The 27,184-nt window shown below is 30.8% G+C and overlaps 1 protein-coding gene across 2 annotated transcripts in view; it reads left to right on the top strand.

The window, feature by feature from the left end:
- The window catches only part of mino (glycerol-3-phosphate acyltransferase mino), a 33,310-nt gene extending 6,552 nt beyond the window's left edge, over positions 1-26,758 (top strand). Inside the window, exons 2-7 of one of the 2 annotated variants that reach the window (XM_075296096.1) lie at positions 19,412-19,532; positions 23,726-23,890; positions 23,943-24,794; positions 24,857-25,639; positions 25,719-26,055; positions 26,112-26,758. In XM_075296096.1, the coding sequence (XP_075152211.1) occupies positions 19,412-19,532; positions 23,726-23,890; positions 23,943-24,794; positions 24,857-25,639; positions 25,719-26,055; positions 26,112-26,308 (2,455 nt within the window). In that variant the 3' untranslated portion in view covers positions 26,309-26,758. Of the gene's footprint in view, positions 1-19,411; positions 19,533-23,159; positions 23,549-23,725; positions 23,891-23,942; positions 24,795-24,856; positions 25,640-25,718; positions 26,056-26,111 lie in introns of those variants that run through there. The other variant, XM_075296102.1, reaches the window with a different exon arrangement.
- Positions 26,759-27,184: the final 426 nt, after the last annotated feature.

Here is a 27,184-nt window from a genome sequence, read left to right on the forward strand (position 1 = left end):
ACACAGCTCGCGATTCTATGGCCATTTTGAGGGAAAACTTCGGAGAACAATTCATCTCAAGAAATGGACCGGTAAGTTGGCCACCAAGATCATGCGATTTGACGCCTTTAGACTATTTTTTGTGGGGCTACGTCAAGTCTAAAGTCTACAGAAATAAGCCAGCAACTATTCCAGCTTTGGAAGACAACATTTCCGAAGAAATTCGGGCTATTCCGGCCGAAATGCTCGAAAAAGTTGCCCAAAATTGGACTTTCCGAATGGACCACCTAAGACGCAGCCGCGGTCAACATTTAAATGAAATTATCTTCAAAAAGTAAATGTCATGGACCAATCTAACGTTTCAAATAAAGAACCGATGAGATTTTGCAAATTTTATGCGTTTTTTTAAAAAAAAAGTTATCAAGCTCTTAACAAATCACCCTTTACATATCTTTGTCGAATTTTAGACCATTTTCTTTAAAATTCGATTTTGCAGATCAAAAGTCCATTAGTAGAATTTGTGTATTACCAAAAGTCGACTTCGACATTTCGATTAATCGAAAAGTCGATTTGAATTACTAATGCTAAAACAATCCGGGCTTTAAACAAAAATAAAGCAAAAAATTTTTACCAATTTTTAAAATTCCTAAAAATATTTTATAGCGTACAGGTGAGAGAAAAAAGTAGTAAAAATTAAAAAATGAACAGAAAGTAAAAAACGAGTGAGTGAAGAGGAAAATCGGACGGGACCGACAATATCATACCCTACACTACCCCTACTAAATTATTAAACCTACCGGATCGAATCTGGGACCGGTCCCGAGCAATATGGCCAAATAAACCATGTGCCTATCTTGTCTCCATCTAGGTGTTGCTAACATATGCAGTAACTGATAATAATCCCCTCAACAGAGCGGTTAAGAGTATAAAAGAGATACTCTGCAAAAATATTTTTGTGAGACCAAAGATATCTATATATATATATATATATATATATATATATATATATATATATATATATATATATATATATATATATATATATATATATATATATATATATATATATATATATATATATATATATATATATATATATATATATATATAATATATATATATATATATATATATATATATATATATATATATATATATATATATATATATATATATATATATATATATATATATATATATATATATATATATATATATATATATATATATATATATATATATATATATTAGATATCTTTGGTCTCACAAAAATATTTTTGCAGAGTATCTCTTTTATACTCTTAACCGCTCTGTTGAGGGGATTATTATCAGTTACTGCATATGTTAGCAACACCTAGATGGAGACAAGATAGGCACATGGTTTATTTGGCCATATTGCTCGGGACCGGTCCCAGATTCGATCCGGTAGGTTTAATAATTTAGTAGGGGTAGTGTAGGGTATGATATTGTCGGTCCCGTCCGATTTTCCTCTTCACTCACTCGTTTTTTACTTTCTGTTCATTTTTTAATTTTTACTACTTTTTTCTCTCACCTGTACGCTATAAAATATTTTTAGGAATTTTAAAAATTGGTAAAAATTTTTTGCTTTTATTTTTGTTTAAAGCCCGGATTGTTTTAGCATTAGTAATTCAAATCGACTTTTCGATTAATCGAAATGTCGAAGTCGACTTTTGGTAATACACAAATTCTACTAATGGACTTTTGATCTGCAAAATCGAATTTTAAATAAAATGGTCTAAAATTCGACAAAGATATGTAAAGGGTGATTTGTTAAGAGCTTGATAACTTTTTTTTTAAAAAAACGCATAAAATTTGCAAAATCTCATCGGTTCTTTATTTGAAACGTTAGATTGGTCCATGACATTTACTTTTTGAAGATAATTTCATTTAAATGTTGACCGCGGCTGCGTCTTAGGTGGTCCATTCGGAAAGTCCAATTTTGGGCAACTTTTTCGAGCATTTCGGCCGGAATAGCCCGAATTTCTTCGGAAATGTTGTCTTCCAAAGCTGGAATAGTTGCTGGCTTATTTCTGTAGACTTTAGACTTGACGTAGCCCCACAAAAATAGTCTAAAGGCGTCAAATCGCATGATCTTGGTGGCCAACTTACCGGTCCATTTCTTGAGATGAATTGTTCTCCGAAGTTTTCCCTCAAAATGGCCATAGAATCGCGAGCTGTGTGGCATGTAGCGCCATCTTGTTGAAACCACATGTCAACCAAGTTCAGTTCTTCCATTTTGGCTACAAAAAGTTTGTTAGCATCGAACGATAGCGATCGCCATTCACCGTAACGTTGCGTCCAACAGCATCTTTGAAAAAATACGGTCCAATGATTCCACCAGCGTACAAACCACACCAAACAGTGCATTTTTCGGGATGCATGGGCAGTTCTTGAACGGCTTCTGGTTGCTCTTCACTCCAAATGCGGCAATTTTGCTTATTTACGTAGCCATTCAACCAGAAATGAGCCTCATCGCTGAACAAAATTTGTCGATAAAAAAGCGGATTTTCTGCCAACTTTTCTAGGGCCCATTCACTGAAAATTCGACGTTGTGGCAGATCGTAAGTCTATTCATGATGAAATGTCAAAGCATACTGAGCATCTTTCTCTTTGACACCATGTCTGAAATCCCACGTGATCTGTCAAATACTAATGCATGAAAATCCTAACCTCAAAAGAATCACCCTTTATGAACATACATACTCTGAATATCATCTCCATTATTACATTTTGAAAAAGTTTGAATACAGTTATGGGACATACATTTTACGCATTTTAATACGTTTTAATATTATGAAGCAAAATTTTGGGTATGTGCAAAAATGCTCTCTTTGAGGCATGTAAAATTGCCTGCTTGTAGAAGCGAAACGTGCATGACTATCAGATCTTCGAAAAGCGTTTATAGTTGCAATGTAAATGAGAAGGCGTCTAAGATTCCGCTGCTGGGAAATACTGAAATGTGAATACCGTTTTCCATTGAAGCCTGTTGACATTAAATGGACTAAAATAATATATTTTTTATTCATTTCTTTTAGTGAGCAATTTTATTTCGTGAAATTGGTCAATCAATCAACTCCATCATTTTATCAAATATATAACATAAGAATATGTTTGCAGTCAAAAGGTGGGTACCATATTGATATTTTAAAATTATAATTTTTTTCACTCCTAGTTTTCTTAAAACCAAGAGCGGTATGGGTTTGTTGGTCTTGAAGTTTCGAAGTGGCGTTGGCATTAGATTGAATTTTTGTTTTACCTGCCTTTTTCAGTTTGAACCCAAGTACAGAGCAGTATATCTGATATATAAACTAATGAGCTGAATTATGTAATGCTAAAAAAGTTCTTTCTTTTGAATTTAAAAATATGAAAAATATCCGAAAATAATAAAAATATGTATTTTCAATTTTATATTTTTTCTATTTCCAGAATTTGCAAATTATCATCAATATAATACCAAGTATTACATTGCTTTCCCATTATTTTTGTCTTTGATATTTTATAGCGTACAGGTGAGAGAAAAAAGTAGTAAAAATTAAAAAATGAACAGAAAGTAAAAAACGAGTGAGTGAAGAGGAAAATCGGACGGGACCGACAATATCATACCCTACACTACCCCTACTAAATTATTAAACCTACCGGATCGAATCTGGGACCGGTCCCGAGCAATATGGCCAAATAAACCATGTGCCTATCTTGTCTCCATCTAGGTGTTGCTAACATATGCAGTAACTGATAATAATCCCCTCAACAGAGCGGTTAAGAGTATAAAAGAGATACTCTGCAAAAATATTTTTGTGAGACCAAAGATATCTATATATATATATATATATATATATATATATATATATATATATATATATATATATATATATATATATATATATATATATATATATATATATATATATATATATATATATATATAATATATATATATATATATATATATATATATATATATATATATATATAAGTCGATAAACTTGTCAATGAAATCGTTTTGTTATAATTAAGTGATTCGACTTTAAAATGAGTATCTCTACATTACATCTCAATAATTCATAATTTGAATAGAAACAAGCCCCATGAAAAATGTTAAGTTCTTAAAAATACTTTAAGTAAGAATCTATTACATGTAAACTTGCATGCTAAGAGTAGTCATTATATCATGACTAATCGTAGAACGCGAGTGTGATGTTGTCTTTCTCTCTTCAAATTACTCTCAGTAAAATCTCATAACATGTAAACTTGCTTTCTCAGAGCAGGCATAATATCATGACTACTAGAAGAATGCAAGTTTGCTGTTGTTTGTTCTATAAATAGACATTAGCTTTTGTGGAGGTTTTAGCATCAACTTATTATAACAGGCGATGGGTGAGTGAGTAGAACACAGGACTAGCAAGAATGAGACCCAGGTTCGAAACCGGCGGCGGTGAAAATGAAGTAAGTAAAAACAAAAATAAAATAAATGGTAGGAATGTTTAATTAAAGTAAGATACATAAGAAAAATTATATAAAATATAAAAAATATGAAAGTTTGTTTTTATTTTTTTGTCTGAGCACATTCCAAAATTACACTTTTGTATGTCTTATTAAATGCCTGCATTTGCAGGGGGTTTTCCATGCCTGTCAAATGAGGCATTATGATAGCATTCTTTTTGCAGTATATTTTTCCGCCCTACTATGAGAAGCGCAAGAGGAGACCTCCTCCCCAATGACACGCCATGTAAATCTGAAAGCGAGTACGTATGTGCTTTGCATGCCTACTGCATGTGTTGGAAGGTATTATTGGCTGTACGCCGATTTCCGCTGCTGGGTTCTTACACACAAAAAAAATTTTTTCTGATTCAATCACGAAATTAATTGATCCAATTAATTTTTAATTGAAATGTCTTCAATCAGAGAAATGATATTAACAATTAAAAAATTAATTGATGGTCAATTAAAAAGTTAATTGATACTATTATTTTTGTGATTGATTTTTGTTTCAATTAAAAAAATTGTTGAATTAATGAAATTTTTAATTGAATATTTTTTAAAACTCAATTAAAATTTTAATTGGAAAAATTTTTGTGACATTTTTTTGTGTGTACCTTGAATAAACGTAGATTGTTTTCCATTTTTACAATACCACAAAACACAAATACAGGTAATTTCTAATGCGTTCTGTCATATATTTTTTCAAGCGTTTACCACGTGGCCATTTGTTGTTGCACACTTTATTTATTTCAACCCTTTGCTACACTGAAAAAACAGTGAACCCACCAGGAAGAAAACTTTTGATTAATTTTAGAAAATTTTGGATATTTTTTGAAAATTTTAACTAAACAGTATTACAAACGCTGGCATCACGCCGATATCATAAAAATAGGTAAATATTTTTCGACAAATTCAAGAAAATTTATTAGGCTTAATTAATTTTTTTCGGATGTTAAAGAAAAATTTGTAGTTTGAAGGAAAACATTGGAGTTCAAAATTGCAAGAATGTCTTTAGTGACATACGAAGTTCATGATAGACGCATTTGTAGTAAAGTTTACAAATTTAAAGAAATAATGAACTTTGTTGTGAGAAATACGGATTTAGCAAATCTTTATGCTTAATTTGTGTATATTTTTTCCCCGTTTTTCAGTTAATTTAACTAACGTACACAAAAAATTATTAAAATAAAGGAAACTTTCTCAAAACATAATAATTCCTTGAACTAAAACAACGTTAAATTGGCTTTAGTGAAATAGAGAGTTCACATTTTTTTGAGTGTATGATTTGTTGTTGCGTTCAAAATATTTATGCACACATTTTGAATGCAGCAGACAGATTGTCGCCAATCATGTTTTTCAATTTACGCGAAAAACAAAAACCCAACCGTTCGTTACGAGTTACTTCCACAGACTGATCTCTCCATCATACATTTTTTAATAAATACCCATTCTCTTGTTCTCTTTTCGCACTTTCCATTGCTCAAAATTATTCAATTTCAATCACAAAGGTGATTGGATCAATCACATGTGTAATTGGAAACGGAAAAATTTGCAATCACGTTTGTAATTGAAAATTGATTAACAAATTGATTGAATCAATTAATATTTTAATTGGAAATGTAACAAATTCCAATCATTTTTTTAATTGGATTTTATTCGGATTTGATTAAATAATTAATTGAATCAATTAACATATTAATTGAATCCGTTTCCAAATGCAGTTAAATGTTTAATTGAAAAAATTTTGGTGATAATTTTTTGTGTGCAGGCGAAAGGTAAAGTTAAAAAAATTTATAAAATCTAACAATTTCTTGTAAATTGTTTGTATTACAGAAAAAGGGAGGAAAGAATTTTATTTTGCATGTAAGAGTGATGCTACACCGAGACTGGAAATATGTTGCTATAAACATTTAACATTACACTGCAATGCTGCTATAAACATTCTTCACTCTCGCTTCTGTAATATATACCCCAAACACACTTTGCTTCAAGCATATATATTTTCAGGATTGGTGCAAACAAAATATTGTTTGTATTGTTCAAACATATTATGTTTCACCTTAGGGCATACCCTTGTAGTAAAAAATTTTAATGAAATTTTCTTTGTGTGGGTATATATATTAAGGCGTCAATTGGTTACTTCCATTATTTTACTTGCAGCATACTTTCTAGGTCTCTCTTTCTAAACACATATATGTTTATAGGCTATTTCTATATTAATATATGTTTGCATCTAAGCATATTATATTTACAAACAGTTTATGTCCCAAACATAATATGTTCTAACATACACCCAAAAAAAAGTGAACCCACCGTGGAAGAAAATGTAGGTTTATTTTAGAAAATTTTAACTAAAACAGTTTTCTAATTGCAACATGTTACAAATAAGTTAATACTTGTTGTCAAATTGAAGAAAAATTATTATAAATAATTAATTTTTTCTGTAATTAAGAAAATTTCATATGTTGAAAGAAAAAATTGGATTTAAAAATTGTTAAAATGTCTTTAGTGCTGTACGAAGTTCAAGACAGGTACAATTTTAGTAAAATTTATTCATTTGAGAGACTTATGAACTCAATTTTATCAAACTTCTGCCATTTTAGGAAAATATGAACTAATTTATTTTTTAGTAAAATTGTGCACTATATTTGTATACAACTTTTTTTCTTACTTTTAGTTCACGTCATTAAAGTTAGCAAAAAATTATTCAAATAAGGAACATTTACTCATATTGTGCAAAATTTAACTAAAATCAACTAATCTTCATGAACTAAAATAAAGTTCAGTTGGCATTAGAGCCCCTTTTTCTGGGTGTATTAACATATATGTCCCAAGCATGTTATGCTAGTTTATGAACATTATATGCTTGCACTTAAAAATATTGTGTTAAAAAATTTAAGTCCCAAACATATAATTTTTACACCCAAACATATGAAAAGCAGTCTTTTTCGTCCGTGTATTCTCTGAATTGTGTTGCTGTTACTGCAAACAATCTGCTAAAATAGATTGCTGAAAAAATAAAATAAAAGAAAATAAAATAATTACTTCATGGAAAGTATAACGTTGTAGTGCTTCTTCTTTTTATACCTTATTCACATTACACTTCCAAAATCCACGATATCTTGATTTCAACTGTCAGTTGCCTTATAAAAAAAGGATTTCAAATCCACTTTTGATTTCAAGCCTAATGTGAATAGGCGATTAAATAGCGGATATTAATTAAATTCTTATTAAACATTAAAATGTTTTTCTTTATCGTAACAAAAACATTTCGCAATCAATACCTTTGTTCGGCTATTATGAAAATAGCTCCTTTGTTCCACTTGTCTTCCGTTATTATTTCTTAATGATAGAATTTTTTATTTCTTTATTACATGCCGATTTGGAATTAATCGTTTAATGACATGTTTATTCAAAATCGGTTATAAAAATTAGAGTAAACGTTGATACTATATCAATAATACTGCACGTTAATACTTAATCTCCATCCAATAAAAAGGGGTTATTAAAAGATCTTCAATTGCAAATACATATATAACAGAATCGAGCTTATTTTCAATTAAGTACAAAGTTTACATCAGTTGAGAAGATTAGAAATTCAACAACAATAATAACCCCCTCCTTATTATTAAACGGAATTAAGTCATTTATCAACCTATTGGATTTCATACAAGAGATTTGATAGCAGCGAGAGCACAAAAATGTTTGCTGAGAAAGTTTGCATACAAACAACGGAGTGCGATCAGCAAATATTTTGGTTACTGTTAAGCCTTAATCTGGTTTTTTTTGTAAATAAATTTTATATGGACAATATATAAATCTCGACCGATATTACTGACTTTTACACGCCTCAAAAAAAGTCTAACAATTCTCGTTTACTAAAATAGCAAAGATATAACCATTATTTCGACTTCACGAATGTTTGCTCTTTCAGTAAAGTAAAACTGTCGGGCTACTTTGAAATTGAATAACTGGAATAACTTTAAAAGCTGGAACGAAAAACCAGACCATTTTTTCATAGAAGAATTCTAAAATAGTATACAAAAACACGAATGAAAATTATAACCGGAAAATCGGAGTAGAAACTCAAAAAATCAATGAAATTAACTGAAATAACTTTAAAAACTGGAACAAAAAAACCAGACAATTTTTTCATAGAAGAATTCTAAAATAATATACAAAAACACGAATGAAAATCGGAAAATCGGAATAAAAACTTTAAATCTGCCCCCCAAAAAATCAAGGAAATTTTCCTAATTTACACTGAAAAAAACAGTGAACCCTTTTCCATTGCAAAATGAACTAAACTGTAGTAATATTGACCATGATTTAGCCCTTAAGATTTTTTTCAACTTGTCTAGTTTATAATTCTCTTAAATTTTAGTTAATCTATAAAAACTGGAACAAAAAACCAGACAATTTTTTCATAGAAGAATGCTAAAATAGTATACAAAAACACGAATGAAAATTATAATCGGAATAGAAACTTTAAATCCTCAAAAATCCCAAGAAACTCAAAAAATCAAGGAAATTAACTGAAACAAAAAACAGAAAATTTTTTCATAGAAGAATTCTAAAATAATATACAAAAACACGAATGAAAATTATAACCGGAAATCGGAATAAAAACTTTAAATCTGTCCCCCAAAAAATCAAGGAAATTTTCCTAATTTACACTAAAAAAACAGTGAACCCTTTTCCATTGCAAAATGAACTAAACTGTAGTAATATTGACCATGATTTAGACCTTAAGATTTTTTTCAACTTGTCTAGTTTATAATTCTCTTAAATTTTAGTTAATCTACAACATTGTATTTTAGTTAATTTTTACAACACCATCGGATTTATATACCCCTACCAAGTTTAAAAGTCAGTATTATTTTGGTTTACCTGCTTATTTTTTGGGAAATTTTTAAGTAAAGTATTCTACTTATTGCAATATTATCTTCTATGATCATAGCCATAAGGAAAACATTCTGTGATATTTTAATTTAGTTTTGTAATTGTTTTTGAAATTATTTTAAATATTTCCATCGTATTTTGTAGGCCATGAACTAAACGATTACTACTTAAAATTTGTAAAATTTCCTTTTGAGTAGTTAATTTTCGTTGAAGGTACGAAAAATGAACTAAAATTCTGGAAAATTCTTGTAATAAATTATTGTAAAAATCTTCTTAAATTTACGAGACACTTTTTTTGTGTGCGTGTCGTTGCTTTTTACAATATAAAAATAATCAAAAGTTAATTCCAGTTTCGAAACATTTCAGCAATATACACTTTTGTTGTGTAGGTTGCTGAACTTTTAGACTTTATAGTTATTGGATAGCGGCATTGTGAAATGTTCCATAAATTGAAAAGGCATCATCCTGTGGACTAATGTAACACTAGTTTACACTGAAAATGTACATTTGATGAGAGTTTACTTTTCTCATGTATTTTGATCTGCTGAATTCGAAAAAAAATGTTTAAAAAATTGTTATGGAACAGTTTTTGAGATATCCCATTATTTTTGGGTTTTCGCTCTTTTTCACTAAACAAATTATATTTCAAGTTAGAAATGTCCGATTTTATCGCTGTCGGCACTTAATTGTATTGAGATGACTTGTGTAACTGGATCTGTGATAAGGTATGTGGTTCAAAAAATATCGAAATTTTCGTAAAAATCATGTTTTACAGTGAAAATGCCACTCGCCAACACAAAAATGCATTTTTGTTTGGGTGATTTGCTCATATTTGCATGATTTCACATCGGAATTGTTCACCAAATGCTTATAACTTTGTCATTTTTTGGTCGTTTTTCTTCTAGTTGTCTTATTACTTACGTCAGACTATCATCTATACGACCATGAAGAGAAACAAATTTTTTCAATGGTTTGTACTTTTCCGGCGGAAAAGGGTCACTGTAAGACATGATTATACCCTGCGCCACACTGTGGATATGGACTTATATGGCCCCAGAAGCCCGAGTTTTACCCTAATTTGCTTGAAATTTTGCACCAAGAGAACAATAAGTACTATAGTCAAGTGTGCCAAATTTGGTTGAAATCAGTTCAGATTGAGATATAGCTCTCATATATATCTTTCGCCCGATATGGACTCAAATGGCCCTAGAAGCTAGAGTTTTAGCCCAATTTGGTTAAAATTTTGCACTAGAGGACAATTAGTAGTGTAGTCAAGTGTGCTAAATTTTATTGAAATCGGTTCAGATTTAGATATAGCACCCATATATATGTTTCGCCCGATTTTACGTCATATGACCACAGAGGTCAAAGTTGTAGTCCGATTTATGTGAAATTTTGCACAGTGAGTAGAATTAAAATACTAAATATGCATGTCAAATTTGGTTGAAATCGGTTCAGATTTCTATATAGCTTCCATATATACGTATTTCCGATTTGGGCAAAAATGGCCAAAATACCCACATTTTTCGTATAAAATCGCACTGCTAAGTCGAAAAATTGTAAAAGTGGCTCAAATTTTCCTTTATTTCTAATACATATCTATCGACCGATAAATCATAAATACACTTTTGCGAAGTTGCCTCAAAATTGGTTCAGATTAAAATGTTTCCCATATGTTTTACTAACATAGTGTACCATCCCAGGGCGTTAGCTAACTTAAATTTTAAGTCTATAGATTATAAATTTTGTTCAGATGGAGTCAGATTTAAATGTATGTATTTGGGACAAAAACCCTTTTATATAGCACCCAACACATTTGACGGATTTGATATAGTATCGAAAATGTTGATTTACAAAGTGGTGCAGGGTATAATATAGTCGGCCCCGATCGACTTTAGACTTTCCTTACTTGTTTTTATTTTTTTTTTTGAAATTTTGCCTTTTTGCATATTTTTTCGATATTTTTTGAACCACTTAACTTATGACAGATCCAATTGTACACGATTATTTGTTAGCTCAATACCTTTCATTTCAACGATATAATCGGACATATATAACTCGAGAAAAGAGCGAAAAACTACAAATAACGCGATATCTCAAAAAACTGTTCCATAAACATATTATTTTTTTTAATTCAGCAGATCAAAATACACAAGAAAAGTCACATCTCATCAAATTTACAAGAAAAAAATTTATTTTGTAAACTAGTGTAATCATTTAAAAAAGGGTTTTTAAGACTGCATCATTAACAACTCATTCAGTTTGCTACGAAGAAATGGAAAATAAATAAGATTTTTTCTCCGATCTTTTCCTTTATTCTCTCTCGCTCTCTCTCTCTCTCTCTCTGACATTTCTAAACATATATATGTTTGTACGAAATTTTTAAATTAATATATGTTTGCATCCAGAGATATTATATTTAAACAAACATTAAATGTTGTAACATATTAACATATGTGTCCCAAACATATTATGCTAGTTTATGAACATTATATGCTACTACTTAAAAATAATGTGCTAAAAATTTGAGTTCCAAACATATAATTTTTACACCCAAACATATGAAAAACAATTTTTTAATTTACCATTTCTGTTAGTTTCCGCCAAAATAAAACATATTGTGTGTCGATCGAGTTCAATAAATGGAAGACAATGTTTGCTCTTTCTGCAGCCATGAACTGATTTCCCTTTTCAGTAGACTTTTGTTTGCTCTTTCTGCAGCCCTGAACTGATTTCCCTTTTCAGTAGACTTTTTGATGTTTTAGCAAACTTTTCTGCTATGTCTACTAAGGATTTCTTTGGATGTACGAAAATTTGGACCATTCCCTTAACTCACGTTAGATTTCGTAAGGAAAAGCCGTATCGTCTTTTTTATTATTTTGTGCTTGCAATAGTCGTTTCCACTAGTGAAACATTAGCTTAGTAGCAGTCTTTAGCGTGAAAAAAAAACACTCACAAAAAATAGTTTTAAAATTATTCTGTTAGAATTTTGTTATTATCTCCTGATAACAGGGAATCCGTTGTGTATACTCTCATTGTTTTGCTTTACTTTCGTTTGCGGTAACTAAGTGATTTTACAATTTGACGTTATCGCATGAAAATGAAATTGATGCAACGCGATAATATTTTGGATTTCTTTTGAACTACCGTATTTATGTGTGAACGTAATTTATTTTAAATTGGATGTGAACACGTGTAGATTAGACGATTACCATCTTATTGAAATTTAATCTGAAATTTAAGAATGTACTATACTATATGTAATTGGTTAAAGCCGCGGTATGCAATAATAAATGTGTACGGGGTTAATTTCGGCAAGAGAAAAGTTCTTAAAAATTTCTATAGAAAGAAAATAATTTCAAACACATCAAAATAGTTATCGTACGCTTAAATAACTAAAGCTAGAATAAAAATAGACATAATTAAAACGAGAGATTAATGGAATTCATTAAATCCTCAATTCGGAATATATATGGCTAATTTATCATCCAGCAATTAGTACTTAACCGGAGGGATAGACCATCGATTAATACAATCAGCTGTTTTATCGACGTGATAAATAACACTAGTTTACAAAAAAAAAAAGTTTTTTCATGTACACTTGATGAGGGGCAACTTTTCTTATGTATTTTGATCTGCTGAATTCGAAAAAAAAACATTTAAAAAAATTCTTATAACTTTGTCATTTTTCGGTCGTTTTTCTTCTAGTTGGTCTTATTACTTACGTTGGAGTATCATCTATACGACCATGAAGAGAAACCCGACGTTTTTTCAATGGTTTATACTTTTTTACTTTGAACCACTTAACTTACCACAGATCCAATTATACACGATTATTCGTCATCTCAATACCTTTCATTTAAGTAACAACGATATAATCGGACATTTCTAACTCGAGATATAGTTTATTTAGTGAAAAAAGAGCGAAAAACTAAAAATAACGGAATATCTCAATAACTGTTCCATAGAAATTTTTTAAACATTTTTTTTTTAATTCATCAGATCGAAATACATAAGAAAAGTCGACTCTCATTAAATGTACATTTTCAGTGTAAATGTCAAGATAAGAAGATATTGAGAAACCTAATCTTAAATGTTTATCAATTTCCCCAAAACGGGACAAAATAAATAAAATATTTGGTTCATTCATTAATTGATATTGGTTGTACACTTCTACTAATAAGTAAAATTAGCACGTACCCAAAATCTCAATTAATTTGTTTAAAATTAAAGAAAATATGGGATTCCTACAAGAAGTATGCATACTTTTATTTTTGTGACGCACGTTGTCAACAAAAGAGTTGTTATCGAGATATGTGTGTATACTAATACTACGTTCGCACTAGGCACGAAATCTCGCTATTTAGAACTCAAATTTCTTTACAAATTTCAAGTGTTTGGACTGGCAAAATAAGGAGATTTCGTTGATTTGAGGATTTAACAGCTGTTTGTAAATATATCAATACAAACACAAACCCGTATTTGCACACCCAGAAAAAAGTGCTTTCGAAACTAAAGGTGAGTACTATGTTCGGTTTTTTCACCAAAACACTAAATTAAAAGTACAAAAACAAGTCTTATCAAATAATGGATGGAAAAGATCCAATGAATTGATTGATAATCATTTTATATTTCTAAATTAATTAATTAAGAAAAGTAACCGTGAAAAACAGCTGGTTTTCAGCTTGAAAACTGAACATAGTACTCAGCTTAAAGGAAAAAATGTTTATCAATTTAGTTTAGCCATTTTATTTCCATTAAGTTAATTTTTTGTGTGAAATAACTAGAATAAGGCATGCTATTTTACGAATACTGTTTTCTTCGCTGGGTATAAGAATTTAATACTGAACAAGAAAATTTTATTCACTGATAACAAAGCATTCGTAAAAATAAACAAAAACCGAACTAAAACCAAGTTTCCTCAAATTTAGTAAAATTTCTTATAAAACGATAACACTGAATTTATTTGTTATAGAAAGCTTATCATACATACGAATAAGACTTGGCATAGAAAAATATTTTAGTTCATTCGTACTAAGAAGTATTCAATCCTTTCAAAACTTAAGGAAACACACTTGTTAGAATATAGGAAATTTTCCTATATTTCTTTTATCTACCTGTAATCGGTACCTGTCATCGATGTAATCGATATGTTTGCGCGTGGGTTGTTTTTTTAGTTGGAATCGCGTTGCTATGGTATACGGAGAGATTGTTAAAAATAATATAGTAAAATAATATAATAACAAATAAAATATTTATTTTAAATTAGTGAGAAACATTTTCGTTTTTTTTTTTCAAAATTATTGAACATAAATAACAAACAATAAGTCTATCAATGTTCGTGATGGTGTATAAGGAAAGAAAACAGCAACGGAATAACAACCAGTGTTACCGTTGGAAATTTTGAAAAAGTCGCATACTCCAAAAAAGGTCGCACAAAAAAGTCGCATACATCAACACCAGAGAATGAAGCCGCCGATTTCAGTCGCCGCCGTTCATTTTTGGCCAGTCGACGCCGCCGCCGAATATGTCGACTCACCGTGACTCAAATTTAGCCGCCAATTAATCAAGCATATCGATTTAAATCAGAAAAATGTATTACTAATTGTCGTATTTTATCCAAAATTTTGAACCTTCCACCCACAATCAATCAATTTCACGCTGCTATAATAAATATGCAAAAAATTAGCTCTGAAAATTTAAATGTATTGTAAAATGTATTGATTGTAAGATTGGTTGTACAACTAATCTCAAACCCATTCGAATAACTTCAAATTGATTTTATAATGGATAATTGTCCGCCGAAGAATGGACAAATTTATATCGGCTTAGCCGTCAAGCCGCCGCCGGCGGAGGCAAAAATCTAGTGTCAGCCGCCGCCGACAAAAATGTGTCGGCTTCATTCACTGATCAACACAAAAACAATAAAGGAACAGCCAGTCCCTTTAACATAATGATATATTTTAATAACTTATTGTATCATAAAATCCAGTAAAACGTAAACTTGCAATAAAGTAAAAATTAATTTTTTTCTCCTTCCTAAAATTAGCAGAAATGTACGAGAAAGCCATCCAGTGCCAATTTACCATCAGCCAATTCAAATAACAAAAATATTTATGTTTTATACTACACTTCTAATTGACTTGGAAAAAAATTCTTAGCAAAAACTTGCAGCTTCTCTATTTCTCAAATGTCAAATTTAATTTCACTCTGACTGACTCCAGTAAAAATTTGTGATAATTATCAAAATCCAGTAAAAATTTGTGATAATTATCAAAAATTAGTGGGTACTCGAACGGGGCTAGAGGAGCTAAACCGTGTAGGTTAGGTATCGTAGATTAGGTGTCCATTGTGATACCATACGCGATTTACATCTCTCTTAGTAATGAGTGCTTCTATGTTTAGCTCAATGACAACTTGTCATTGAAAAGTGAACTATTTTTTATAGCCGAGTTCTGGCGTCTCACATTGTGGTGAAGCACTTCAAAAAGCTTTGAAACATTCAGCATCAACCGCAGAACACATTTTGATCTTTGGTCGAAACTGGGGTTGAATCCATGACCCTTTGTATACAAGGCGGGCCATTGCACAACAGTGGCTTCGCGTAAGGCGCACGGCGATGAATTCCCACTTTTAAAAATGATTAACATTTTGGCTCTTCCCTTTTGTGCGACACCCATGCGACTAAAGTCGCACATTTTGCATATTTTAAAAAAGTCGCACAAAATGTCGCATGGCGTCAGAAAGGTTGCTAAAGTCGCACAACAGTAACACTGATAACAACCCCTTCATTCGTCTTCATTTTGGAATCTACGATCAGGTAACATTCATACAGTGACGCTAACCTTTTGTGAAAAAATTGGTTTATGATTTTTTTATATTTGTACACTCAAAAAAAAGTGAACTCTCTATAGTTCATAGAATCATTATGTTTGGAAAAAGTTTATTTTAGTCAAATAAATTTTTGCGTATGTTAGTTAAATGAACTAAAAAATGGGAAAACGTTATACACAAATAAAGCATAAAGATTTCCTAATTTCGTATTTCTTACAAAATAGTTCATTATTTCTCTAAATTTGTAAATTTTACCAAAAATGTGTCCATCATGAACTTCGTATGTCACTAAAGACATTCTTGCAATTTTGAACTCCAAGATTTCTCTTAAAACTACAAAATTTTCTTTAACTACTGAAAAAAATTAGTTATGTCTAATAAATTTTCTTGAATTTGTCGAAAAATATTTACTTATTTTTGCCATATCGGAGTGATGCCAGCGCTTGTAATACCGTTTAGTTAAAATTTTCTAAAAAAGTTCCAAATTTTCTAAAATTAATCGAAAGTTATCTTTCCTGGTGGGTTCACTGTTTTTTCAGTGTAGGTATTGAAATTGTAAAAGGAGGACAAAATCGTTACGCAGCATCTTATTAAAAGTGAAAGGAACAAGAAGAAGAAAGCATTACGTTTTACAGTTGGTAACTTTACATGGATATTGGAAATAGTGGAATAATAAACTAATATTGCAAGGCCAGTCGATGCTGTTAATTCTTAATAAATATATTTAATATATAATAAAACATGTCTTTTATTTAAGAAAAAACTGCCTATATAAATAAATAAAACTGTATTTAAAAACGAAGGTAAGCAGTTCTAATTTTGAAGTAAAAGGTTTACCACAAATATGTGAAAAAAGTTCAATAATATCAATCCATATATGAATTCAATTCAGTTACATTTTTTCATTCTGTAGTATAGTGGTACATAAATATAGGAAAATGCTAACTAATATATGGAATGCATTCTACCTAATTTCTACGAAAATCACATCGTTAAAACAAATAAAAATGTCTTTGGCGCTATACGAAGTTCAACTTTCTTCACAATGAGTTCATTTTAACTTAAAGAAGTGGTCACTTTTTTCTGGGTACACCCATTGATCCAGAAGAAAAATTGGGGCAGGGTTGCAAAAAGCGCATTTATAGTACTAAAACCACAGTTGTACAAGGCAGTATAGGGGATTTTGAAAGAAATTTTGTTGAAATCCTCTACGAGCCAGCTGATATTTGCCCATTGCAAATCTACTGAGATCTAGGAGGATTTCGGCCAAAATCCTCGTTTACGAGGATTTCGTGTCTAGTGCGAACGTCATACATCACGTTTCTTCTAAAATGGAATAAGTTTCACTTTTAATTTCAATTCGCTCTGAAAAACATGTAGTAGGAAAAGCAAAAATGAAAATTTGTTTAATTAAGCAACTTGAAAGCAAACATGGTACCAACCTTTGCTTGCAAAATCGTTCTGTATACTACATTTGATTATATTTGCTTATTTTTTTTAATGAAATTAATTTTGTAATCAGTTTTGGTTGCAAAAATGTTCTTTATACTACATTTGATTATATTTGTTTATTTTTTATAAATGAAATTAATTTTGTAATCAGATTTTCTTTGTTGTACAATATTTTACAGAGTTTTAGAATTATATTAAAAAAATAGTTTCACATTAATAAAACATTATTAAATATAAATACCTTATTCAAAATAATTTATAAAACATATGCAAGTAATCATACGATGTTGACTATAGATTAATTTCGTTACCTTCTCGTTCGTTCTCTACAGCGACCTAAACTATTAAATTTTAAATTGGAGAAAAACAATTTCAATAACGTTTGTAATTGAATTGGAAAATTTTCGACTTGTATTGGGGGATTCTCGGAATCAATTAATAAGATGTATATTAAATCCGGTTTCTACTTCAATTATGTATTTACTGATACAAAGCGACCATTAGTATGTGAACTATGTGTTATAAGCAACTTACAACGGTGCAATTACCATTTATATGTGATAACCAAACATAAATACTATCTTCCTTTATAGCCCATTCACATTAGGCCCGAAATCTACTTAAAGTGGATTTGAAATCCCTTTTTTATAAGGCAAATGACTGTTGAAATCTAGTTAAAGTGGATTTTGGAAGTGTAATGTGAAAAGTACATTTCTATAAGAATTAGAATTGCATTTGGAACTTTTACAGGTTGGGGCTACATACAATTACCGTTATAGTCATCAACACACAAGCAACACATACAGTTAAACAGTTATATTTATAGACCATAGTTCTGTGCGAACCGATGTAAAGAAACTTTATTTAGCAGAAACATACCTTTATTTGACCACTTTCTTAAAAATGTAATTTTAAATATATTCCAAAAATGTTCGCAAGATTTCGATAAGATGTTCGGCATTACATACTACTATATTAAATTTTTACTATGAAACATAAAAATGTGTCTTGTTAAAGACTTAAAGTCAGAAAAGAACAGTGCTTACAAACGAAATGTACTCTGATTTTCGAACAACAAAAATAAAAAATAAAAATTTTGTAACATTTATTTTCTTTACTATAAAAATAATAATAAAAAACAATTGTAACAAAAGAACGAAATTCTTCTTTATTATAAAGTATTTTCATTTTTAGCACATAAACGATTAACGATTTTATGATAAACGATACAGTGATAGTCTCTAAACTTTTTTGTTTGCTTTTAAATAAAATTTTTGAGCGTCAAAAGAAAACTTTGTTTGAAATGTTGGAATCGGAGCCGGGCTAATTTTGCTATACTAACCACAAAATTTGCAAAATTTGCGTTGAGAAGTAAAATTTTAAAAAAATGTCCGTTATACTTTGGAAGGATTTTGGAAGGAACTGGTGAAAAAATCGGTTCATAAAAAATATATGTAAAAGGGTTAATAAACTAAACGTCCATAATTTTATCTTCCGATTGCACCGGAAGTATTCCTAATCAATTACATTTAAGATGAAATTTGTAATAGAATTTACAGAATTTTGTTTAACCATTGTCATTATGCACTGATGTAATATTGCTAACAAACATTGTCATCGTTTTAAAATAAATTATTTCTTAATTCAAAGAAATAATTTTAATCTAAATAATAATTATTATTATTTTATGTTACATATTTGCAATCTTTTATTGCTGTTTTCTGTTTATAATTCTCGTTTACAGAGTTCCATCCGTTATCGCTAGTTTATTTCCTAGCCTTCACATGAACGTGAATTATCGATCATCCCTTCTGCGATTCAATAATATGAGAAAACTTGGGTCTACTCGAAAATCCTCAAAATTGGTAAGCAACATGTCCTGAAATTTTCTAATACATTTGAATTAATAGTTATTTTTTCTTAAATAATCAAATATATAAATGAAAGCAATGTTCTGTTAACCCTTGATAAAATCTGTATGAAAATGAATAAAATCTAAATTAAAATTAACTGATTTACAAAAGTAACCGCGAATGCAAGATTTGGTATGACCCACGCCATTTTTCCATCTTATACTCTCTATTATCGTTATGAGGGGGCCATAAAACCAATGTATTGATTCCGAGCTTCTTTAAAATAAAGACATTTTTAGCGACCTATCTGGCTTTAAATCTACAGCCAATAAAATTAAAATTATGATGCAGATCTCATGTATCGAATTTTCATTGTCTTTTCGCAATATATTAATAAAGCTATTCACATACATACAAATGCCAACTTAAAAAAAAAAAAAAAAAACAAATTATACCGGCTATATCAAAGTACAAAATGTTTTCTTATTTCGAAAAAAGTTTAAAGCATATATGCTAAATCTTTAAATAAGTCTTAACTTATATTTGAAGCGGTTCTATCTCAAAACTAACGATTCAATATTTCTGTTAATTCAAGGACGAACTCAAAAACATACGGCTTTAACGGAGAGACACAAAAGTCGAAAAATTGTGTCCTAAATTAAATAAAAACAATTTTAAAGCAAGTATTATTAACTTTATTTTTATTAAAATGTCATTATTTTAAAGAAATTTGTCCATAATATTGAACTTATGTGTACGGTCATTGGACTTTATACGTACGTTTAGTTCATAAAATGTTTGAGACATACTTAATAAAAGGAAAATTTTATTGGTGGAAAATTTTGAAAAAACTAAATAATTAAACTATTTTTTTTTTTGAAGCCTTAATAATTATTCCAGCCATTATGCGGGCATTTTTGCAGCAAATACACCTTGTTGTAAAGTTTTTTCCTCGTACTCATAAAAGTTTTCGTAGACTTTAAATCTACTATTACCATAGAAATTCCTTATATAAACTGTCAATAAATTATTAGGAATAATAGCATTTGACTCGTTTATCCTTTTTATGTTATTATAATACGTATTCTAAAGTTATTATGATATTACTAAATTAAAATAGTAGATGTGAATTGCTTTGTACACTGAAAAAATATTGTCGTGAGGCTAAAGATTTCATGTCTTTAAAATACGAACGCGAATTTTGGTTTTAATAGCATTTTTCATGAAAGAAGGCTAGGGTCAATTCTAAAAATTCTTAAAATTAATTAAATTGTCTTTAAATTTGTGGAGTTTTTGTATCTTGACCACAAACCAAAATAGCGTTCAAAAATAGAAGAGATTTCTCAACATTTTATTTTAAAAACGTATACACAGAATAATTTCTACTTAAAGTCGAGTCTGAATTTGGAAATTTAAGTTGTCGTTAGCATGTTTTTAAAGCTCATGAAGAAAAAGCTGAAAAAACGAATAAATTCAAATTTGACTCGGAATCAATACCAAAATCATTAGTGTACAAAAGCTTTGGAACCGAACATAGAAATAATTAAGGAAATAAAGTGTTGAACGATTAAAATATTTAAAGAAAAAACTGACACTTTTTATAAAAGGGTGTGTCCATGTGGGGACATTGGGCAGATTAAGTATGAAATTCTCAAAAAATCTCCATTACCTGGTAGTACAATTTTAAACTTATTTCTACAATAAATAATAACCGTGGTGCAATGTCCTCCTTGCATACACAAGGTCGTGGGTTCGGTTCCTGCTACGACCGAACACCAAAAAGTTTTTCAGCGGAGGATTATCCCACCTCAGTAATGCTGGTGACATTTCTGAGGGTTTCAAAGCTTCTCTAAGTGGTTTCACTGGAATGTGGAACGCCGTTCGGACTTGGCTATAAAAAGGAGGTCCCTTGTCATTGAGCTTAACATGGAATCGGGCAGCACTCAGTGATAAGAGAGAAGTTCACCACTGTGGTAGCCTGATACATCGGGCTGCCACATAACCTAACCTAACCTAACCTACAATAAACTAAACACTTTTATCTACACACAATCGAGATATTTTATGCGAATAATTATAGATTTTATAGATAAAACTATTGAGAGTATTTTACGAAAGTTATCCGAATAATAACAAGAATATAACACACTTTTTGTTAATGTTATTTAATGTATTTGGAGCAACTCTAGTTTAGTTTTACCACTGAATTTTTGTTTGTTTTTTTTTTGGTCGTTAGAGAATTAAATTTGATGTCGAAATAGCAAGTAACCGGTTTGCGGTCGTAACCGGATAACCGGTTATTCGAACCTAAAGTATAAGTAAATATTCATTAATGAAACCGGTTCTGCTGAACCGATTACTTTTATATGTACATCACTAAAAGGGTAAAGCTATCACATTTAAAATGAGGTATGACCCAAATTTTTCCGGCTATCGGTTTAGGTTCTACGTTAATAAATGTGAATTTTCGAACCAGGTTTTTTACAAAACTGGCTATAAATCAAACACGCGAATTTTTGAAAAAAAAAACCTTTTTAAACCGGTTATGAATATAAATCTGTTAATGTATCCGTTTCTAAAAAAAATTCGATATAAAAAGCGCCGCACCCTGGCTATTGATGCAAATGAATAAATATTTTCGGTTTTAACTACAATTTGGATGTACAAAGCGCTGCAGGCGAACATTTTTTTCAAAAAAAATAGCGCGATTAAAAAAAAATCATTTTCTTTGCAAACCTAATATGGATATAAATCGGCAAAAATCTTCGGTTTTATGAAGTAATTAAACGAAAGAAGCAGTTATAGCAACGATCTGACTGTTAAAAGCGCCGCCGGCAAAAATTTTTTTCAAAAAAATCGCGCAATTTTTTTGAAAAGAATTTTCAATTTTCTTTTTAAACCGGATATGAATATAAACCGGTTAATATCTACGGTTTTAGTGGTAATATCCGCCTAAATTTAACTATGACGGATAGGTAAAAATGTTAGCTACAAAATGGAATCAGTTAATTAGAACCTTTATATCGAGTAGTTTTTGAGTTTTGAGATGTTTTGTAAAAAAACCGGTTCCAAAAAACACGTTTTCATCTGTCTATCCGGAACGGATGTATCGAATAGATCGATTTATGCATAATTTGAAAGGTATGCATAGCTTGCTAGAGATGTATATTTCAAAGTAATCGGTTCATAAGAACCGGTTTATTAACGATCATTTACTTAGACTTTAGAACCGAATAACCGGTTACCCGGTTACAGCCGCCAGGAAAAAAATTGTTGTAATCTACTCTTAGAGTTCTACCATCTATAAAGTTTTGGATGAAATCTGAGAGGTATAGCTAAACTAGAGTTTAGCCATGTATTTATGCATATAAATTATTATAATTTTTTGTATTTCATAAAGATAGTTAAAAAAATAAATAAATTAGCTCTTTGTAAAATGATTTGTGTACTCACTTTTGAGACTTGTATGTAAACATACCAGCTGATTGTTTCTCACAGAGCTCTTTTTGAGGCTTCATTCGTAAACAGAAAAAGCATGTATGCATGTATGTGGTATACCCTCATAGGCGATTGAAGAATTTAATGGTATTTGCTTGTAACATATAATTCGCAAAGTCTTAGTCTTCTTTACACTAAACGATATTCTGGCTAGGGATAAATTGTATATAGAGTAGTGGTGCATTATTGTTAAATGAATATCGTAATCCTAGGCGCATATGAATTATTAAACACATATCTTTTGATGCAATTTGTTAGGCGACTACGCTCTTTCAAAACTATTAGTGATTGATAGATCTTAGGGTTTGAACGTACCTAAAAACTTTGGCTTGCGGTTACATGCCAGTCGGTTTTTGCTTATTACCAAGCTCTCCTTTCATCAGATATTTTGCGCGGAATCGTGGCCATTTTTGTTCAGTTAATTTTATTCGTAATGGAAAATTGTTCTTATTAAAAATTTCATATTTTGAGAATTTTAAACAAGCTGAAAAATGAGTGAATATGTTATTCGAACGAGGGGATGGTTTGAGGTTGGTGTCCACACATCATAAAGTGCAATACATAATTGATGGGTATATTTTTATAAAAAATGTGTTATTTGGTTACATCACGAAAACGCAATATGCCCATATGCAGAGATAAAAATGAATATTTTCATACATAGGAAAACCAAGGGGCTCGTTTTAATTTTTTCTTGCCATTTACAGGAACCGAAGCGAGAGAATTCCCTCGCACATGGGATTGGTACACAGAATATGTTGGAATTGACTCCACATGCTGGGAGAAAACCATACAATTCCATATTTGATTGGGGTGTCTATTTCCCATTTATTGCCCAAGCTACTCGAAGCAAGCAGTATGGTTTTCCACAGGTAAATGAACCTTAATGGATAAATACAAAATTTGTACAAATTCTTTTTTAAGGTAACAAATATGGTTCAAAATGATGCGGTTTTACAAAGAGCTATAAAACAGGCAGCTGAACAAATTTTTCGGGAACAAATGATAGCTACTGACTACAGCAACAAAGATCTCAATAAGAATAATGAAGGCAAAGAAAGTAGTTCCACAGATTCCGTTTCAAATTATCAAAATATTTTGAGTAAACAAGAAAGTCGTGCCAAAACTATACTAAAAGATATGCGCTCTACCCTCAACAACTTTCTATTGGCATTGACTTCATGGATTCTTTACAAGTTGCTACCATGCTTCCTTAGTGGTGTAGTAACTCACACTCAACAAATTGAGATGCTTAAGGCTGCCTCGGAGAAAGCTCCTGGAATACCTTTGATATTCTTGCCATTACATCGTAGTCATTTAGACTACATTATGGTGACTTTTATATTGTATAACAATGACATACGAAGTCCATTGGTAGCTGCCGGAAATAATTTACAGATCCCTGTTTTTGGAGAATTACTACGAGGCCTGGGCGCTTTCTTTATAAAGCGCAAAATAGATCCAATAGTAGGAAAAAAGGACATTTTGTATAGAGCAGTTTTGCACCTATACTTGCAACATGCATTAAAATTGGGTCACAATGTGGAATTCTTCATTGAGGGTGGACGAACACGCACCGGAAAGCCCTGTCTCCCCAAAGGCGGCATACTTTCTGTGATTGTAAATGCTTTTATGGACCGCAGTATACCAGATGCACTTATTGTTCCCGTTTCCGTTAATTATGAAAAACTTGTTGATGGTAACTTTGTACGTGAGCAAAAAGGCGAGAAAAAAGTTCCTGAAAGTTTTGGAAAAGCAATATCGGGCATATGGAAGGTATGTTTATTTAAACCCCTTTAACTCCGTTCATGTATAACTTTTTTTTATGTTTTTTAAAGGCCCTTAACTCCAACTATGGACTCATGCGCATCGATTTTAATGAACCATACTCTATTAAAGAATTGGTTCAATCTTACAATAAAATTGCTAAGGAAGAAGGTTCGACCAAAATTTATAAACCTTCAGCCAGAACATTGCAACACAACCAATCTACCTCTTCTTTGTACGGAACTGATGTGGTTTGTGAGGAACACCGTAGCCTTATCGACAGTATTTCACGTCAAGTTGTCTTTGATTGTGCTGTTGCCACATCTGTGATGTCTACGAATGCACTAGCTTTCCTATTGCTAACAAGATATCGGGATGGCGCAGCAGATTACGAGATAGCTAAAGGCTTAGACGAACTGAGAACCGCATTAAAGGGTCGCAAAGATATCGGATTTTCGGGAGACTCATTACACATCATCAATTATGCAACGGATTTACTAGGGGAACAATTAGTATCACGACATCAGGGTGAAAATGGTATTACAACAATACAGCCAAAGGGGACTATTGAGAGCTGGATAGAATTGGCATATTATTCAAATACACTTACACCCCATTTTGCATTACAATCAATTTGTATGAACACCTTCCACAAACTATTGCCCAAAGCCGATGAATTGGGTGAAAAACAGGAGCCTGGTGTATCTCGCAAGAGGCTAATAGATCAAGCTTTGGAAAACTGTGAAGTTTACCGCTATGAATACATTCTAAACAAGCCTACGCAAATATTGGGGAATATGCTGGAAATTACTGTAGATGAGTTGATAATGCAAGGCTTTATCAAAACCGCACAGGTAAATAATGTTCCAAATCATAATGGGTCTTTTCGACCGTCAAACTTTTAATTTACATTCATTTTTTTCTTGTTGATAGACTGACAACCAAATTGATGCACCTATGGAAACAATTCGAATGGCTCGTGCTATAGCATCGTATATAGAAAGCAACGATTTGGACAATGAGGACGATGACGACGTTAATGATTATGTCAACGTAGACCAAATAGACGAACCAGATATATTTCTAGTTCCCGAAAGCATAACACAACAAAAGGCCCTCTGCGAGGTTCTAGCCCCATTCGCCCAAACATATTTGATAGTAGCGGAATCATTATTTATTTTATATAAGAATTCAATGCTCGAGAGTGAATTTATTAAATTCGTAATGAAGGAATTACATAGCAAAGTGGATAATAAGCAATGTCCATATCGTAAGTATTAAAATTCCTTCACAATGTTAATTTATATAAAATTTACTTTGTTATAGCTGAAAGTATATCAACCGATTCGGTGAGAAATTGTTTGAAAGTGCTCGAAAAATGGTATGTTGTTGATATCAGCAATCAAAGTGGTTTACGACTGTTGGCCTTGGGTACACTCTATGAAACATCCCGCGATTCATTGAAAAATATTTTGCAGCGCATATCCCATATAGTACCACAATATAATAATGGCTACTTTTGAGTATTAGTGTTAAGAAGAGAATAACTAATGTTTCTAAAGATCTTTCATTAGTATATATTGCGATTTTTTCTTTATTTCATATAATTATATATACATTATAAGTTTCAAGTACGTTGTACGCCATATTTGGATCACTCCTAGAGTACCCTACATAAGAATAACAAATAAGTCGAACTGAATACGCCAAAGTTTAATCAAAAGTCAATCAATTTATTATAATACAATTACATTGTATCAAAACTCACAATAGGCTGGGCTTAACGTAGTTCAAATACGTCCAAATCAAAATTGTTTAAAATCTCTGACTGAATAAAATGTACATGTACATAATTATATACTAATAATTTGCATATTTGCACTTCTCTTAAAAAACAAAATAGGAAAGATATACTCAGATACGTTTATATTTCTTAAATTATGAAATAATAAAAGAATTATTTTGTATAAAAATGAGCATATTATTCCTACAATAACTATCGGTAAGTTAAAAAATGTGTTAAGTTTCAAACATTAAAATGCATAATGAATGAAAGGAAATGGTAAGGTGAGGTTATCTATAGTGTAAGTCCATTATTTGGAGCGCACTTAAGACGGGTGGGTTGAGTTTTGCAATTATGCTCCTCCAGAGGCGCCGTCATTTATTTATAGTTTTTCGTTGGTGTTCACGTATGTAAATTATTCCGAGAAGTGATACCCCGGCATGGAATCAAACACTACACCTTCATCATGGAGGACTAGTCCTTCAACTGTGCTCTCAAAGGATACCGAATAATCTTTTTACACACACACACATGTTGGCAATAGTTTCCAAATACAAGATTTGACAATGAATACATAAATGCACTTAATCTTATTTGAAGAGGAATATATGTTTGT

Source organism: Haematobia irritans, chromosome 1, assembly GCF_050003625.1.
Source record: "Haematobia irritans isolate KBUSLIRL chromosome 1, ASM5000362v1, whole genome shotgun sequence".
Taxonomy (NCBI): Eukaryota; Metazoa; Arthropoda; class Insecta; order Diptera; family Muscidae; genus Haematobia; species Haematobia irritans.